Source organism: Pseudonaja textilis, chromosome 8, assembly GCF_049901715.1.
Source record: "Pseudonaja textilis isolate UNSWEBS1 chromosome 8, rPseTex1.2, whole genome shotgun sequence".
NCBI lineage: Eukaryota > Metazoa > Chordata > Lepidosauria > Squamata > Elapidae > Pseudonaja > Pseudonaja textilis.
Window position 1 is genome coordinate 31,252,120 of NC_141997.1, and position 20,113 is coordinate 31,272,232.

The window sequence follows — 20,113 nt, forward strand, 5'->3', positions numbered from 1 at the left end:
GGTTAATCAAAGTTGGGGTTTTTTTTTTGTTAGAATCAAAACATGAACCCTACTATTACAACAGAAGTATGCTAAAATTAACACAGCAAGTTGATTTAAAGAGTGTTATATTCTTCCAATAAGGTTAGATTTCATAGTACATGATTGTTGGGTGCTATAATTCACACCTTTTACATTTTTTATTTCTGAACACTCAACATGTTTCCAGCTAGATAACAACATAATTTATAACACATGGATTGGAAGAAAGTTTACTTTTCTCCAGAAGAGCCTCTGGAAATCCTATATTAACAATCTTTGTTAATTATTCCTGGTTTGAACTGAGCTTGCATTGTTAAAGTTCAGCACTGCTTTTATTATGATTATTATCACTGCCAACTCTGCATGATGGAACCATTAAAGGTATTCTAAAGAAAGCTAGGTGAACAGCAGAGAAAATGAATGAACTCTTTGCTTTCATCTTTATTGCCAAAATATAGATCAGATGATTACACTTGAAGTAGATTTTGAAAAAGGATCAGAAGAACCAAGACAAATAGAAGTAACGAGACATGAAAGACATATGAACTAGGAAAATAAAATATCTGGATTGAAATAGTATACACTCAAAAATCCTTAACGAAGTTAAATATGAAATTACTGATTTTCTCATAACATGCAACTTATCTTTAGCATTAGCACCCGTTTGTGACAATTAAAAAATAGCTATTTTCACCTCCATTTTAAAAAGAGATCAAGGAATTATAGAAGAAAAGCTGCAAGTCAGTTAATTTCACAACTGTTCATGGAAAATGGTTGAAGGTACTATCAAAAAGAAGCAAGCAAACATGTAGAAGAATGAGCCTTGCTGAAAAGTAACATGGCTTCTGCATGGTGAGTTCTTCCACACTTTTAGAAGGTGCCAACCAATAGGCATTGCATACTTGAATTTTCAAAGATGCTGACAAAACCCTTCATCAAAATCTCTTGAGCCAAAGTAGCTGTTGTGGGATAAGAAGATAAGTGCTCTTGGGGGTTAGCAAGCAGTTAAAAAATTTAAAAGAAATAAAAAAGTTTCAGTAGCTCCTGATTCTGACAACTGGTTCAAAAGCAGCAGGGGTTGAATTTCTGGTTGTAGTAGGGGGTCTTCGCTTCCAGTCCTTGCCCGATGTTTTCCAAATGCATGCAGTTGCTTACAGTGGGACTTGAGAAATAGAACTAGGCAAATCTTGCAGGATATTTCTGAGGTCTTTATCTCTTACTATACAATTATTTACCAAATGTATAGTTAGATTCCAATGAAATTATATAGGTAGTACTTGACTTACAACCATTCATTTAGTGACCAGTTACAATGGCACTGAAAGTTACAACGGCATAAGTGACTTATGACTGTTTTTCAGAGTTACGAGCTTTGCAGCATCCCCATAATCATGTGATCAAAATTTCAGATGCTTGGCAACTGGTTCATATCTATGACCGTTGCGAAGTCCCAAGGTCATGTGGTCACCTTTTGTGAACTTCTGACAAGCAAAGTCAATGGAGAAGCCAGATTCACTTAACAACTGTTATTAACTTATCAAATGCAGTGATCCACTTAACAACTGAGGTGAGAAAGTTTGCAAAATGGGGCAAAATTCATTTAATAAATGTCTCATGTAACAACAGAAATTTTGGGCTCTACTGTGGTCGCAAGTTGAGAACTACCTGTTTTCAGGGGTGGGATTCAAATTTTTTAACAACCGGTTCTGTGGGCATGGCTTAGTTGGTGGGCGTGGCTTGATGGTCATGTTACTGGCTGGGCATGGACAACTCAATATCACTCACATCGTGGCACACATCTCGCCTGGCCTCTCATGACTGTGGGGATGCTGCAGTAGTCATAAGTGTGAAAAATGGTCATAAGTCACTTTTTTCAGTGCCATTGTAACTTTAAATGGTCACTCCACTTAAGCAAAATACTAGCAAGAGGGGAAAAAAACTCCAGAGAAGTTCCTGAGACAGGAAGTCTAGTCCTGCCAAGAATGTAATAAGGGTTAATGGAGAGGCAGTTTCTGTAAGCAACACCAGAATGTTTCCTTCCTGCCTTCCTTACAGGATTAGGCCAGTAATTTCTTCTAACAACCAGTTCTCCGAACTGCTTAGAATGTTAACAACCGGTTCTAGCGAATAGGTGCGAACTGGTAGAATTCCATCCCTGCCTGTATTTAAGAAGCCGTGGGGGGCGGGGAAGAGAATGCTTTTTTACTTATAAGGTGTGTAAGAAACACCTTAATGAACAGTTCAGTCATTTACTGTAAGGATCATATCTCATTCATATATCCATTTGTGAACTCTGGATACTCATGCAATTATACGGATGAATGTTGTGGTACAAGTCCTGAAGATTAATGGCAGTTTTCCATTGTTTTGTTGGAAAAAAGCACAATAAAAGCATAATGTAATGGTGACAGGATTGCTGGATTGATTACATGCCATCAAGTCAGTATCAATTCTTAATAACTGCATAGACCTTCAAAATGATCTGTTCCAATTTAGCTAATCAAGTCCTACAATGGTTCACCCAAATCTGCTATTCATTCATTCATTCATTCATTGCTGCTGTTCATCTTTTCTTCCCAACCCTGGAGACTTTTCAAGAGAATTAGAGCTTTGTCTATTGTGCCAAAATATATCTAAAATAGGTCATCATATTTCAATATTCGATTGATTAGTTCTACAGTCCATTTGTTTCTTTATTTTGGTATCTTGGCTTCTCAAGCACCAAAGTTAAAAGCATTTTTAAAATCCTGCTTCTTCAACTTTTGTTTCCGTAGAATAACAAAGGAAAAACATTTCCTGCAGCACTCTTTTCTTTAAAGATATAGGCAAATTATGATATCTGAATATCTTTTCCAAGGCCTTTATTGCAACCCTACAAAGTATATTTATTTCTTGACTGTTTAACCATTGAAAGGCAGAAGCTATTCACCATGTATACAATCATATGCTTGGTGGGAGGACTTTGAAAGTCTTCCATCCAATGTTCTACCTAGGACAGGAATCCCAGATAAATAGTTGTTCAAACCTTGTTTAAAAGCTTCCAGGAGACAGGATGCTTAATAGCTCTCATGGTAAAAAAAAACCTCCTCCTTATTGTAAACAAAATCCAAAACAAATAGCTGTCTCAGCTAGATGACTGAGTAGGACAAATGACATTTAGCTGAATAGGTGGTTTTCCCATGCAAACAACACAAAGGAAAGTTCCCTCTTCCTCACACAGCATTCCCTGGTTATCTGCAAATGTCCAATCAGGTGCTTGAATATTGTTCAGGAAACAAGTGCTTAGTCCCCAGCCCTGCGTATCTTGAATGACCTTGGCTGGCTGGAGCTTCTCACATGGCTCAGCTGGGCTTCCATCCTCCCCTTTCTTCACATTCACCAAGACAAATTCCTTGTGTGTCCAATCACACTTGGCCAATAAAAATTCTATTCTATTCCAATCCTTCCTTCTCCCACAACCTCCATGCTAATGTCTGGCTGCCAACTCATGAAGCATGGATAGGTGAGATGCAGCCATGACAATAGCCCACACATGGGGGAAAAAATCCAAACAGTTCATGACTTCTTATGCAGTGACCACATCAAAATGCCATGCCCTGGAAGTTCCAATAAGGATTTCCAATTCCGTAAATCTAATGATTTCTTTATGGCTAATATAATCTTGGCCTTCTTTTACTTAATCTTAATCCTGTTTTTTTTCCACTGTGCTTCTTGACTAGAACCTCCAGATCTTTTACATTTTCAGCTATCAAAGTACTGTTATCAGCATACACAATTTGTTAAAAACACTCATTTTTTTCCCATAGACTCTCCTTCCATATATATTAAGCATATCGGTTGGCAAAGCAATGAGACAAACATGTCTCATTCCTTTGCCAACCTACCACTAGACTGTTTTGCCATATTTCAATCACACTTGCAAACCTGAAGTATATGAATATACACATATACTACATGTACAGAATTGGACAACCTGGAATCTGAATGGTCAGACTCGAGAAAGGACTTATAGAAATCATGCTTTTTGCAAGGCCATTTCTTCAGGTTAGGATAAATACTGTTTGTGATTCCCTGTAGAGCAAACAATGAAAAAAAAAAACAGACTCCATTGGGTTGTTCTTCCCCCTCACACCCACATATACATACATTAAACAGGTCAAATATTTTTGTAGTGCTCCAACAAGACAGCAGAGGACAATGCATCCATCTTGGCTAAATGTCATTAAAATGTCAGGATTGTGATAGATGTGCAATAAAGTGGGTACAAACCCACTGAACATTCAATATCCGTTGAACCAAACAATGTCCACAATTTTCGAAAAGATCACTTCTGAGGTTCCAATGCTTTTTTTCCTTTCAAAGAGCATTGTCAACTTTAACGTATTTTGAGATAACTGGTATCAAGCAACAAAACTGAAAGAACAACATATTGTCCTACAGAAGTTTGATACTACATGGTGTCACTCCACTGTGAACTGAAAATGCTAAGCATATCTGGCACCATTGTCTGAAAGCAAGCTAAATTTCGTTCTGTTCATTTGTTTTAACAAAAAAAGATGTATTTTTCCATTCAAGCATTTTGCTTCTCTGTCTCATAGAGAACACTGATATACTGGAATGATTTTAAAAGGCTTGTTTTTATTTTCATGATTGTACATAGGTAATTAAATTATACCTCAACACACTTATAAATGGGTATGTATGCTACTAAATAGTTAATGACATGAATTAATGGGAAGGATTTATTTAACTGTTAGCAGTGTAAATAATTTTGTATAGACAGATTACGATACTTTGGTGAAGACCTTACAAAAAGTACAGGCATATCTCAAATAATATGAAATTATGCTTCAATTTCTATGTTAGCATATTGTATCGGTCAATTTGCTTCAAAGGAATTTTATATATATATTTAAAAAACCAACATGCCCTCCATTTTCTATCATTATGCATTCTTTTTCAAAATATAAGTGAAATTTTGGCAAATAACATTTATACCCCCCAAAAGTTTTATATCATTCCCAAATCAATGTATTCTACAAAATTAGAATAAATAAAACTATGCCCTTAATATTTCATTATTAGGCTGTTATTTAATACAGACCCAAAGCAAGAAGCACAAAGATTAAATAAATTATGGTGAGTATGAGCAGAATAGAGCTCAGAATAGTAATTGTTTCTTTGGAAACAGCTGTACATATGGGGCAAGTCTATACTTTCATAATTTCTGTTGTCCTAGATAGTCTTGCTGAAACTAATAGAAATAAGTTACTTTTGCAAGTGGACATTACATTTGACATACACATTCACAGTTAGTTTAGCATATACACGTGTATATGTACATATGTGTGTGCACATGTATACCCACAAATACATACAAATGTAGGACAGGGTCAGAACTTGTTTTGTGATCTCATATAAAGATTATGTTGGAATGAAATTTAATTTGTTTTTGTTTAAATGTCAAAATTTAGAAACTGATGAAATTAAGAAACTTGTCAAAACAACTAAAGTCCTTCCATGCAAATACTTGAAAATTAAAATAACTAAATAGGACTGAAATCAAATAATATTGCCCTCTTCAAAGCAGAGGAATGTTAATATGCTTATTAAAAAACAAAACATGTTCATGAAGGTGGAATCCGAGCAGAATAAAAATTGTTGACCATAAAGTGGAAGAGACAAATGGAGCAATATTTCCTCAAAAATCTGTAACGGTGTAGGTGAGGGACAATTTAAATCTATACTTTCAAAACTGGACAATGTCGTTTTCACCATTTGTACATTCTCTGTAACACATACTTTAAAACTACATAAACCACTTATTCCAACATATTCCCAGGGAGATCAACTTGATTTTTATCTGGAAGAAATAATTTAATATTTAATATATTGGTTAATATAGGAACAAAACAAACTTATATCCAACAGAGGGGATCTCTCTAAGTTGTTTTAAATACATTTTCTTTTGTTCAGTTTTTATCTAGGAAGAAAACTCACAAATATCTTAAAAGTCTGTTTTTCAATAGAGTAAATAATATCAGTGATTCTAAGAAAATAATTAAATGTTCATATATTTTTTCTACAGTTTAAATATTTTTAACATACATAATTTGCCATTTGTATTGTTGAATAATCTACCAAATATTTAAATGGATCGTTTAAAAAAATTATTAACTAGCACAGAGGTTAAGTAAACAGCCAAGTCAACAAACAAGTTATAACGACAAATTTATAAATAAAAACAAAAGTTGCATACATTTTTCTCACAGTTGAGATGAAAATAAATGCAAGATTACAACATGTTTTCCATAACATTTTTGGATGTATGGTATGTGTTCCTCTTTAAATGATTAAAACTACTATTAATATAAACATTAGACATTTGAAACACAAAATTAATACTGAAAAATAAAGTTATTAAAAATAAATTAGTAGATCTGTCTCTTAGAATAGGCAATGTTGCCAAACCCATATCAATCTGAAAAGCCTAAGTTAAAATACTGCAATCTTTTATAATTTTCTTAAGGGAAAATGTTTCCAATAATTATGCATATTTTTAGACAAGTTTTTGTTTAGAAACATTAATTTAAAAACTACATACTTATGTGATATATGTGCAATATACAAAACATTAAATGTAATGTATTTGGTTCAACCTTCCAAACCAATTTGTGTATAAATTTTTGAAAATCAATGCAGTTTTGAAAAAGTAAATATTAAAATATGTTTTGCCCATATTGAATGCTGTATACGATACAGTATACAGCTGTATATAATACCCTGTTTCTCCAACAATAGGCCTCCCCCAATAGGAAGTCCCAGCATGTTTTATAGGCATGAAATTAAGCCCCTCCCCCCAAATTAAGGCCTATATTAAAACACGCGAAATGGAGGGGAAATGGCGGGTGGGGCTTGCTGTTGGAAGTACTTTTGTTGCACACCCGGATATGGTGCTGCCTGCGTTGACCCTGATACAAAGTGCCCCACCAACGCCAAGGACAACATCCAAGCCGTCGCCGCCCGCCCTAAGATGCAAGGGGGGGGAATTAAGTCACCCCCGAAAAGACGGCCTAGCCGTTTTTTCGGGGCTCAAAAAAAATAAAGACCCGGCCTTATTATATGAGAAACACATTATATTCTGTATTTAATACAGCTGTATTAAACATAATCTTGCATTTCTGTGACATAAAGTAAGCTTTTAAATAAACAATTAAAAGAACCAGTTTCTTTTTTGTTTGTTGTAATCTTTTTTAATTTTACTTTTAAAATATGGCAGTAGTAACAATGAATTAAAATGAAGCTCTTTTTATATAGTTTTCTATGTTTTCCTAATTGTCTCTATTAAAGTCACTTATTAGCTTTTACAGTGACTGCACTGAGTTTTGAGTTGAAATAGAATTTCATATAATCTTATATAATCTGTAGCCCCATTTATTTCACTGGGAAGAAGTTATTTTATAATAAATGATTTTTGGTAACCTGATTGCAAATCTGAAAGCTGAATCACTTGGCATAGATTCAATTATAGACTGCAGTGTCACTTAAGTTTCAAGTTTTATGTGACAAAATTTAGGCACTTCTGCAAAGACTTCTTTAAAAAATATTCTCTCCTTGTAAAATAACATAGTCAAGATTTTTGTTAGGGGTATGAAAATCATACTGTGCAAAGGTTTGATTTACTTCTAGAATGTTGTGATTCCATATAACTTCTCCATACATATCCCAAAGCAGCTTCTGTGCATTGCTGCAATTTGTGCTTTACCTTAGATCGGGATGAAGAACTATGGCCTTTTTATAACTTGTAGACTTCAACATCCAGAATTCAGCTAGTCATGTTGATTCAGGAATTCTGGGAGTTGAAATCCGCAAGTCATAAAGGGTCCATAGTTCACCACCTTTGCCTTAGGTCAGGGTGTCAAACTGGCAGCCCGCAGGCCAGATGAGTCACACACAGGCCACGCCCACCCTGGCTCCGAAAAGGCAAAAAACGCTACGAAGCATCATGATACGCAACGTGACATGATTGAGTTTAACACCTGTTCCTTAGATCTTCTGTTTCAGCTTCATCCAAATGACTGTGCCTCAACCTAGGTTTCTTATGACTCCCTGGATTACCTAACCACCCACCTACCCACAGCATGACTATTGGCTATGGTGGTTGCCTATGCTGGAAGAAAAAATGCTATTTATTCGAAGGACAGCAGGGTGATTCCACTTCTAGTGGTGATTCCACAACGGGAGTGTCAAGCTGGCGGCCCTTGGGCTGGATGTATCACACAGGTCACACATACCCCAGATTGCGATACATCACGTGACATCAATGTGATGTGGCGAGTTTGACACCCGTGCACTACGGCATCACTTACTTTGTCACCAAACAATCATCACAGTGCAAATAGTGGCACTGATATACCCAAAGTAATTTTTTAAAGAATTCCCTTGACCTACATCCCTGGAACCAGATTCTCCTTTTTAGCATTATAAAGTACTTTTGAAAGTCCAGTTTCAAAAGCATTTCTCTGTGCAAACTGGGGTGCAGGGAAGTCAGCTGAAGAAACATGCAACCAAAGCAACAGCTCTCATGGGAAACTATTTATGTAGTTAGATCCTGGATTTGGTGGCCAATGTAAATCAGTTATTGCTAACATTGAAAGAGTCATAAAACTGTGAACCCTGCGATACATGAATGGGACTACTTACATTCACTATTTATGGTGGTAAGACAATATTCCTAAGTAAACAGTGTTATATAAAACTTTTAAAAGTAAAATATTACCCTTTTATGTCTTGAACCATCACAGCTGGCATCAGGTAGTTAACTAGATTAGTTTTGAATATACTAAGCATACCATCTTAATATTCATATATGATATAGCAGCACTAGCTCTTAAGTGTGTTTTCTCCAGATGAATAAACTCTTTACTCAGCATGCAGTTTGTGGCAATTCTGTTAAGGAAGAGACAGGGTTGTATGTACAGTAACAATGCTTTGCTGTTCTCAACAAGGCCTCTTGACATTCCATTCCATTCCTGTTCATTATTTCAGGATTATCTGTTAGAAGAAAAGAAAACAAGGATGATTTTCAGTGCAATACTTCACTGGAATATTGGAATATTTAACTCTATTGGAACACTTAATTCTTATCAATGCTACTACTTTTCTCATTTTTTATAGTTTAAATTTAAAAAATTCCACGTAGCACATAGAAGTACATTCATTTAGGATTTTTACAAGTTAAAATATATACTACATGCAAAATTTTAACAGTAATGTTTATTAATTTTCAAAGAGCATCAGAGACCAAACCATGGATATTTAATCTCATCTTATATGCTTACTATTGTTTGGAAAGAAGTTACATATTCAAAAACAAAATACCCGATTGGGATTTTATTTCAAAACTATAAGCACTTTTTCCTTGGATGTTGATTGGACTGAAAAGTCTGATTTTTTTTCTCACAAGTTACAATTAATTAACCTCAATACAGCAGACAGATATAACTTTTAATAATTTTTGGAACATGATTTTAAAGACTTTTTTGGATTGCTTTCAGGTTGTTTTATTGCTTTTTTTAAAAAAAAAAATCTGTAGTCTGAAGCTTCATATTCAAAAGTCTTATCAGATTGAAATTTATGTATTCACATACACACTATAAAGACAGAATTTAGAATAATGCAGGACAGTCAATATATCAGGCTTTAATCATATTTTATAAAATTGGATCAACACACTATCCTTTGAAATGAATCATACAATTTAATACTAAAAAATAAATACATAATTTTTTTGGGGGGGATGTGGTTTTTTAAAAAAATAATTTTTCTCATATCTTTTAATCAACTGTTTGCATTGTTTATATGTGCATGCATGTTTGTGCTAATATGATGTATGTGTGCAATATAAAGACAACACAGGAAAATATTGGTTGAATATTTTGTTTCATTTTTTGCCTGCAATAACCCTAGCCATTGCAGTTTATAAATCATAATTTAATGACTTAGTGTGTGAGTCTTTGGTAGGCAAACTATTTTACAATAAACAAATACAGTTGTGTGGGGAAAAAAAACACAAGTTTTATGGAGGTTTCTTGTGATCAAGTTTCATGGCAAGTTTTCCTACTCTTCCTTGCAGAATTTTGCTGGCTCAGAAATATTTTTTATATAATGGAAGATAGCTGGATAATTCAGTAAAACAGCACTCTGGAATAACTGTGAAGTGCTTGCAGGAAAAATAGGTAAAGGTTTGGAAATAATCTTCTCAGTCCTCTGACTTGAATATTATTGAGAAATTGCAGGGTGATCTCAAAACATATTATAAATGCAAGGACACCTAGGAATATTTCTAAACTAGAAATGTTCTATAAGAATGAGTGGGAAAATATTCCCAAAGAACAGAAGGATTCTTGAGTTCTGGTGGAGATGGCCAACAGACAACACGCCCAGGGAGAGATCCTTGGGGCTCCCTGAAGGGTTTTTCTCTGGGCGATCGCTTTTTCAACTTACCACCAGAAGGAATTGACATTCCTTTAGTTTATATAACCCTCTTGGATTAGGGAGAATCCTAGAATCATCCCACAAGACCCTCCATACAGCAAGCAGCTTTAGGTGTGCTTTGGAGAGAGCTGGTGAGCCAGCAACTGGGAGGCAGGGCTGCAATCACTATGTTGTTGAAAAAGCAGCCATTTTTGAATTTAGTTTTCAAATGGACAATAAGTTGTGCTTTTCATTTCTTAATCACTTTTAAGAACTATTAATCTTTATTAAGCTAAGAGAAGCTCTCTTTAGTCACAGCCAATTTGGAGATTTCTTTAAATGTTAAACAAGGAAGAAGGCTGCTGAAGGCAAGTGAAAATAAGGAAGTGTGGAGTATTTTTTTTTTCAACTTTGATGGAGAAATATAGAAAGTTGTGGTTTTAGTTTATTATCTTTGAATAATTTGTAGCTTGGTCTGCTTAGCTGTGGGGGGTTAAAATGCTCCCATTTTTATGAATCCTAATTGGCCAGTAATTCTAAAGTGATCTACCAAAAATCTTTGACCAAAGAGGGAGTTAAGAAGATGGCGGAGCAAATTATTTGGAAAAAAAATAAGTTTATAGACCAGTTATGTTCCAAGGATGTTAAAAAAAAACCTACTCAAATTACTTCAGAGATGCTATTATGTATAGGAAGCTACCAAACCACTGAGGCAATTTCACAAGTAGCTGACAATGCCAAAGACTAAACTGCAATCTTGGAACATAAACCTGACACCAATCTTTATTATGATGGTTTATATATAAATCTCCCAACACAATTGAAAGAAGAGAATTTGTAACTTTCGAGAAGACAAGTTTGGGACTTTTTCTTCTTGGATACTAAGAAGATTGAGAAATCGTTGAGAAAAAGTGGATTCTTAGCTGCAAAAGTTGGTGGAGTTAACAGAGATGGCTAAGCTGACTGCTTTGATTGAAGAAAAACACAATTACTTTTGTTCCTATTTGGAAACCATTTCTGAACTTTGTGCTTGAGGCGGAAAAAAAATGAAACTTTAATTTTGGGTTTTACTGATTGGATAGGTTTGTTGTTATAGAAATGGCTAGTTTATACTACTATGTAAAAGTAAAAACTTGAGTTTTGATGTTATTATCTTATTCTACTGCCCCAAAGGGGTTAGGGTTAAGGTTTTCTTTCTTTTTCCTCTTTTTTTTTACACTTTTCCCTTCCCTCCCCTTCCCTCTCCCCTATTTTTTCTATATTTTATATTATAAACTAATAAAAAAGAGATCCTTGAGAAAAATAATTTATAATTATTTGTAGACATTCCAGAGAAGAAAAATATTTTATTCTGTGAAGATAAATGGGAAGGAATGACTTAAACTTAATGAGTTAATTGGAATTAGGATGGATTTTTATCAATCTGATATATGTAATTGAAAATTTATGTAATTGAAAATCTTACATACATACATACTACATACATACATATGTAAGGTTTTATCGAAAGTATATTTGAAAGTCTTCGTGTTAAGAAAAGCTTTTAAAAAGATGTATTAGCTTTTAAAAAGTTTAGAGTCTTAACATGGATGTATACGAGGAAAAATATTCTACGAGGATAACTTAGGAGTTATTTAAATTTAATGAACTGGCTTTTTATTGGTCTGATCTATGTAATTGAAAGAAAGATTAATGCAGCTTGTATTTTGTTTTTCTTTCATATATAATTTTTGAGTAATTTTAAAGCTTGTAAAATACTGCTGAAAATGAATTTTAAAGTATGTACGGAGGAAGTTAAAAATATGTATTAAAGTTGATTTTAGAAATGTTTTTAAAGAAATGTTTAGTGTTTTAAAATGAAAGAAAAGGTTTTTTTCTCTTTAAAGAATGTGAAATAATATATTGATTTTTGTTAATATAAATGGTAGTTTATAAAGTTTATAAAGACTATTAAGTGCAAACAGAAATATATAATTTCCACAGCAAGGAAGAAAAGGCAAAGATGGTTAAACTGATTGTTCTATTCAAAGAAGAGATTATATTTAATTATGTTTTTTATTTGGAAATCGCTTCTGGATTTTATGCTTGCAATAATAAATTGAAACTTTGATTTGGGTTTTGCTGATTAGATAGATTTGTGGTTATAGAAATGGCAGAAGTCAACGTTTTTTCCTCCCCGCTTTTAACTTACATTTTCTTCTCCCGTCCCTTTTCCTTCTCCTAGTTTCCCTTTACTTTTATTTTCCTTTGTATTTTATATTTTGATAAACGTAACAAAGTTGAAACAAAAGAACAGAAAGATTCTTACTAGCTACAGAAACATTTGGAAATTATTATTTCTGCCAAAGGAGATGTATTTTTGTCAGGTGAAAGAGTATCCAAATGTCCATGTGTACAATATTAACTCTTTTCTTATTTTGTCTCTGTCACTTATTCCATATATATCATATATTTGCATTCAAATTTGCAGAACTATGTCATTTTTAAGAGCCGTGGTGGTGCAATGGTTAGAATGCAGTATTGCAGTCAAATTCTGCTGACTGCTAGCAGTTCAACAGTTTGAGTCTCACTGGCTCAAGGCTGACTCAGCCTTCCATTCGTTCGAGGTCAGTAAAATGAGGACCCAGATTGCTGGGGGCAATATGCTGAATCTGTAAACCATTTAGAGAGGGCTGTAAAGCATTATGAAGCGGTATATAAGCTTAAGTGTTATCATTATTGCTAAGTGATATTTTTAACTTAATATGTAGAGGTTGTGTCAAATTTTATTCATCGTAACATTCCATTTGACCATGGGAATTTAAACTTTTGCATACAACCGAACAGTAACACAAGAAATGTTCTTTTGCACTAAAAGACATAATTAACACCCGTGTATTTGTGATGGTGAAGAATATCCAACACTATAAAAAGTATAATAAACCAGACTGATGATGCACAATGTACAGAATATATGTAGAGCAGGATTGTGCAAACTATTGCATATGTATATTTTGCCTGAGCATGGATCAAGAATACACATACAGTCTAAGTAGAGAACTTGAGCTGGCATATTTGGGCAGAGTATACCTGGATGGGAAGGAAAGCTCACCTGAAATAGTATAGTACAGGAGAAAAGAGGGAGCAGAAAGTTTGAGCAGAGAGAAGGTGGGCTGGCTAGGTATGACATCAAACAAGTGGATATGCCTAGCAGTGACAATGGGCAGGATGGGTCTGTACAGCAGCGGCAGGAGGGCACACAGCTAAAGGAAAGGAAGGTTGAAGAATTGGGAAAGGATGGGCATTGTTTATCCTTAGGCATCGGGGGTTGTATGCAGGGGTGCGCTGCTGAGGGCTCGCAGGGGTTCGGGAGAGTCCCTAGCTAAAATTCTGTGCAGTTCGGAGAACCCCCAATTCTCATTCCTAGCTGGCCCCGCCCCGCCCCACCCTCCCAGGAGTCCCCACATAGCCCATTTTGGATGCAGGGAAGTGCAGGGTATGTGTGGAGGCTCAGGGAGAGCGAAAAACAGGCCTTGCGGAAGTTCGGAAATGCCAGAAATGGGTCTGTTTCCGGCTTCCAGAGAGCTTCCGGAGCCCGGGGAGGCTGTTTTCGCTCTCCCGGAGGCTCGACGAAAGTCTCTTGAGCCTGGGGAAGGCAAAAACGCCCCTCCCACCATAGTGTAGGAGGCCAACTAGGCCATGCCCACCAGCAGCCAAGCAGAGAATCCTTTGCTAAAATTTCTGACGTCTACCCCTGGTTATATGTGGTAGGTTTGCTGTATAATAGGTCACTCAGAATCACTTTTATAATATGGGCAGCTATACAAATCCTATAAATAACTAAGTAAGTATAAGCAAGCAAAGGAGGGAGAAAGGAGCCAGATGCACCAGCTTTTACCTTCTAGCCTTTCCAAGATCTCTTCAGAATTTGGTTTTGCCCAGAATGGTCTGGCCAAACCTGGAAACCATGGAACAAAAGACATTTTTCATTTCGTAGAGATGCCCTTCTCTAACAAGAAGTTTTGAACTCAGCGTGCCACTACCCTTCATGCTGGTTAGCGCTCTGGGGTCCAGAAGTACCAGGTGGCAAATTCCTCGTCCTGGTATAAACTAATCATCAGATCATGTGACAATAGACAGGTCCCTGCAAATCAGGACCAAGACATAAGCCTTGTATAAGAATAATTTACAGCCCTTGCCTATAAATTTGATTTGAGAAAAGCCCATTCTGAAATTTAACTGTCTTTTAATTTGGGGGCAATTTGCTGATTGACTTCTTATAAATATAGGCACTTATATCGTTCGGACATGTAATGTAAATAGAAATAGAAATTGAATCAAAAGGCTGAATCATCCGACCTTGGAAGTCTTCTAGTCCAATCTCTTGCCCCAGGCAGGAGAACTTACACCATCCCTGACAAATGGCTGTCCAATCTTTTCTTTAAAACCTCCAACGATGGAGTACCATAACTCTTGGAAGCAAGCTGTTCAATTGGTTAACTGTTCTCACCATTAAGAAATTTCTCCTTAGTTGCAAGTTGGGTCTCCTTCTGACATGCTTCCACCCATTGCTTCTTGTCCTGCCTTCAGGTTCTTTGGAGAATAAATCAACCCGTTCTTGCCTGTGACAGCTGTTCGAGTATTGGAAGATGGTTATCACATCATCCCTAAGTCTTCTCTTTGTTAAGCTACTTTCCTTATCCGTTCCTTATACAGTTTAGCCTCCAGGCTCCTTATTATCTTTGTTGCTCTTCTCTGCACACTTTGTAGGTCTCAGTATCTTTTTCATCTCATAATGGCCAGAACCGGACACAGTATTTCAAGTGTCATCTTACTAGTGCAGTATAAAGCAGTACTATGACTTCTTGTGAGCTTGATACTATCCTTCTGTTAATGCAGTCAGGACTGCATTGGCTATTTTGGCAGCTGCAACACACTGTTGACGCCTACTTTAAGTGGTGGGACATCCCTCCCACAGCTACTATTGGAGCAGGGTATCATTTATTCTGTAGCTGTACATTTGGTTTTTCCTGCCTGAGTGAAGGACCTTATTTTTCTCACCACTGAACTGCGTCTGTTGTTGTCTAGGGCCCAATGCCCAAGAACCTTCTGAATATTGAGTCTATCTTCTGAAGTGTTAGCAATTCCCCCCAGCCTGGTATCATATGCAAATTTGGTGAGTTCCTCTTCTATTCTCTCATCTAGATCATTTATGAAGATGTTGAAGAGAAGTGGGCCCAAGACAGAACTTTGAAGTATCCCACTGTATGTTTCCCTCCATGTAGATATACAATTTCATTGAGGACCACACAGTGTGTGGTTGGTCAGTCAATTGTGAATCCATGTGGTGGTGACGGTAGTACTATCTATCCCACATTTTCTACTTTATCAATAATAGGCTGTGGTCTACATTATCAAATGTCTTACTGAAGTCTAAGTATACTGTATCCACAACATTTTTTTGCTTCACTAATTTAACCGCTTTATGAAAAAAGATGAAGGTTTGTTTGGCATGTCCTGCTTTTTAGAAACCAATGCTGTCTTCTAGAGATCTCCTTGTTCACTTCTACATACTTATAAATCCACTGCTTGATTATCTTTTTCAAGATTTTCTCAGGTATTGATGTTAAGCTGATTGGGCTGTAGTTTCCTGGATCCAAGTTTCATTAACATGTTTTGTTAATTTGGCATGAGACAGTGTTCAAAATTTTTGGATGTTCATTTAAATTTTAATTACTTTTCTATTACATGAACATTCATCTGGACAATACAATTGGATTTAATGCACTGAAATGTCCATAATTATTTGTTATTATAATTGCCAGTAGGCCCCCAGTTAATGATAATTTGTTCACTGAGTGTTTGAAATTATGACAGCGCTGAATGCGGAGACTGACAGCTGGTCCTCAAAGTTGTGGCCACTGTGGTCAATGTAATTGTGATTCAGGTGATTGGCAACTGGCTCATAATTTTAACAGTTGCAGTGTCTTGTAGTATCTTATGTGAACTTTTTAAAGGGGGAATTGCAATAGATCTTGGGGGTCATATAATCTTGTGTAAAAGGAACTATCAATAGAACCACAGAATCAGATTGGATAATAATTTGAGATCATTCTAGTCCAACTTGCATGCCAAATTCAAGATCCACTATGTCTACGGCGTCTTTGACAAATGAATGACCGCCCAGCCATCCTACCTTCCTTCAGTTGCCTCTCTGGGTTAAACTTACTTAGATCCTTCACTGTTCCCCACAGAGCTTGATTTTCAGAATTCCCTATCTTGGTAACCTTTCTCTGGACTTGTTTCCAGTTTGGTTTTTGAACAGCGGTGCCCAGAACAGGGCATGGTATTCCACAAGGAATCTGATCAGGATGAAGTTCAATGGAATGATGATTTCATGGCCTCTCTGCTTCTATTAAGTAAATCTTTTCTGAAAATATGGATTGCATTTGTTATGAGAGATCACATCTGATGAGCTGACAGTTTTAAAACTGGCAGGTAGTGGGCCACTCAGCAGATAAGGCAACAAGCAAAAGCAGGTAAGGTGGACTTGTATGATGCAGGCCCAATCCTAGCAGGGTGCCCTGGTCCAGGATACACCAGCAACTTCCGAGAACAGATCTGCTCAGCTACTCAGGAAGCAAGGACAACACATCTCCTTTAGCTGTATCTGCACCTGGGACTATTTCAGAGCTGTTGACAGGATCTTTCGCTCCATCAGAAAGAATTCTCCACCAGCCTGTGTTCCTGCTTTGTTCTCTTTCTGGGACTCTATGACATTATGGCTTGGAACTCTCTAGTGTTTGAATCTTAGGCAGACACGCTTCAAGCTTGTATTATTTCTGCCACCTTGCCTCTTTTCCTGAACCTGCATTACAGGGGTGGGATTCTCCAGGTTTAACAACTGGTTCGGGGATCGCATGCTTTGGGCACGCACTTCGCATATGCCGGTGCCTTATGTGAGCTGCGCACGCATGCGCAGCACTCAAGTCACACAGCTAAGAAGTGGCGATCTGCTGTACCGTGTTAATCAGCTGAGACAATGGTAGGTAGATAAAGCGCAGGGGCGGATGGTGGGCCCACATGACAGTTGCAGCGAACCAGTTCTCTGCCAGCTGATTTTTTGGGTTTGGCCGAACCGGTCCGAACTGGCAGAATCCTACCCTTGCCTGCATACCACTGACAAACGAAAACTGCAGTTTTGTAATGGTTCCTCTACAGAAGGGGAATTTACAGGGCCATTAAATTATTGAAGGTATTTGTTAGAAGCCTGAGTGAAAGGATGCAAGAGGTGATAATGAACACAATTTGGATTGTTCAGTGCAGCGTTATGTTAGGCAGGGGTATGCAGGCCAAAGCTTTGCTGTTTATCAGATCATTAAGAAATGTATGAATGTGAGAAAGTTGTTTGTTTACATAAGTGTTTGCTAAAGCAAATAATCTGGAATTATGGAATGAATTGCATGAATTTGGAATTGAAAGTTGCTTATTGTACATAAAAGCAGTATCTAGAGGAAGTGAAACATGCATGAGAACATTTTTTTTTTTAGTCTAAATATTTCAATATGCTACATTTGGGAACCCAAATGCAGCATAACTGAAATATTTAGGCTAAAAAATAGACACATTAAGACACAGCAATTGTCCCACCAAGGTAAGATTTAATGCTGGGCTTATTGGGAGCAAATAGGAAAGTGTTTGATGCCATCTAAGATAGTTTTATATATGTCTATTGATCTCTTCTCCTACCTATAGCATACAGGTGAATATTAAAAACAAAAGTTGTAATGCAAATAATTCTAGAAATTTCTTATATCTCTCAAGAAATCCAAAATTAGTTACATAATTTCATACTTGTTTTTTTTCAATTACGAAAATACAAAGGAGTAAGTTTGGAATTATATAGACAACCAAGAATTTTGTGACATGTTAAATAAATATACTGCAGTATGTGCTTTTAGTCCAGCGTTTGAAGAATTCTAGTGCTGGAGGCTACAATCCAGAGGAAGGTAGTAATTAGAGCATAGGTTAACTGGAAACCTTAGGCCAGACTCTATCTCTCAGTCAATCTATTTCACAGGCTTATTGTTTTAAGGAAAAATTGGATCTTGAATTCCTCGAGCAAAAGTGAGATACAAATCTCATGAACGTATAAACAACAAAAATTCTCAGTTATAGAGCCATGGTGGAGCAGTTAGAATGCAGTACTGAAGGATACCTCTGCTGACTGCCAGCTGCCAGTAGTTCGATTCTCACCAGCTCAATACATTTGCATTCAAATTTGCAGAACTATGTCATTTTAAGAACCACTGCGGTGCAGTGGTTCGAATGCCGTATTGCAGGCAAATTCTGCTGTCTGCTAGCAGTTTGACAGTTTGACTCTCATTGGCTCAAGATTGACTCAGCCTTCCATCTTTCCGAGGTTGGTAAAATGAGGACCCAGATTGTTGGGGGCAATAGGTTGATTCTGTAAACTGTTTAGAGAAGGCTGTAAAGCACTGTGAAGTGGTATCTAAGTCTAAGTGCTATTACTATTGCTATATTGATATGATATGATAGACAAATATGAATATATATTCATTTCTGACAGCGGAGAAACAAACTGGGATATGGAAATACCATTAAATATGCTTGTAAGGCAGACATATGGATGTAGCTTTTCTGTTTCAGATGACCAAGCATTTTGGATATTGCTGTTATAAACAAGGTAGGTACTGGTGAGTCTAGGGCAGAAAGCTGAATCATAACAACTATCTAAATCAAGGATAGAAAAAGTGATACTGTAGCCCAAAAGAAATTCTGTATATTTGCTATTGTTTGATTAAGATTATTCTATAGGCATGTACATCAACTAGATACAATTCCATGTTCTTCCAGACTGTCTACAAACATATAAGTGGAGAACTTATCAAAAATGTTATTGAGATTATATATATTACATTCATATTGTTGCAGTACTTAACCTATAATTCTGTAATTCTGTGCCAGTACTTTTTTACTTGATTTTCACATTTCCAAAATCAAAAAATGACAAAAAAGCATTACTAAGATTTCAAATATTTAACAGAGTATTAATATTATCATATAAATTAATAGGATTAAAACTAAATAATCTAGTTATCCATGTTTGAGGGGAAAACCCTAGTAAAATATTGTTTTATCAATTTATTCTATAATTTGAATTTAAGACTACTAAAAATGTCTATTTGGCATTTTGTGTAAAGTAATGTTTACAATGGAGCTCTTTTTCATATTTCTCAAAGCATCACAGAATTTTATTTTGAATTTATGAAATTGATAATCAACATAAATGGGAAAAGTTACTTCTTTTTTGTGAAATGTATACTGCTGAAAATTGAAAATAAATTAAACTATAAAATAACAAACTATTAGAAATAAACTATAAAATAATAAAATAAATAAATAAATTGCAAAATGCTTTAAAATATAAATGACACGCTAACCAAAACAAAAATACAGAAGCCATTTAACTAGATTAGAAGTGGTGGTAGGTGACTATGACTTCTATGTCCTTCCCATTTCAATCTCAATTCTCTATAATGAGCCCAGTTGTAGCATAGGTTTCTTAATAACACCAAAACCTGGAATGCATTCATTAATGAACAAATTTTAGATT

At 35.9% G+C, this 20,113-nt stretch overlaps 1 protein-coding gene across 21 annotated transcripts in view; it reads right to left on the reverse strand.

Annotated features, from left to right (window-relative positions):
- Window positions 1-6,235: 6,235 nt before the first annotated feature.
- Window positions 6,236-20,113, reverse strand: part of MBNL2 (muscleblind like splicing regulator 2) — a 66,694-nt gene continuing 52,816 nt past the window's right edge. For 14 of the 21 annotated variants that reach the window (XM_087937983.1, XM_087937979.1, XM_087937974.1 and 11 more), the window contains one exon: window positions 6,236-9,075. In XM_087937983.1, the coding sequence (XP_087794109.1) occupies window positions 9,061-9,075 (15 nt within the window). In that variant the 3' untranslated portion in view covers window positions 6,236-9,060. The remainder of the gene's footprint in view (window positions 9,076-20,113) is intronic. The other 7 variants (XM_087937981.1, XM_087937977.1, XM_087937972.1 and 4 more) reach the window with 4 other exon arrangements.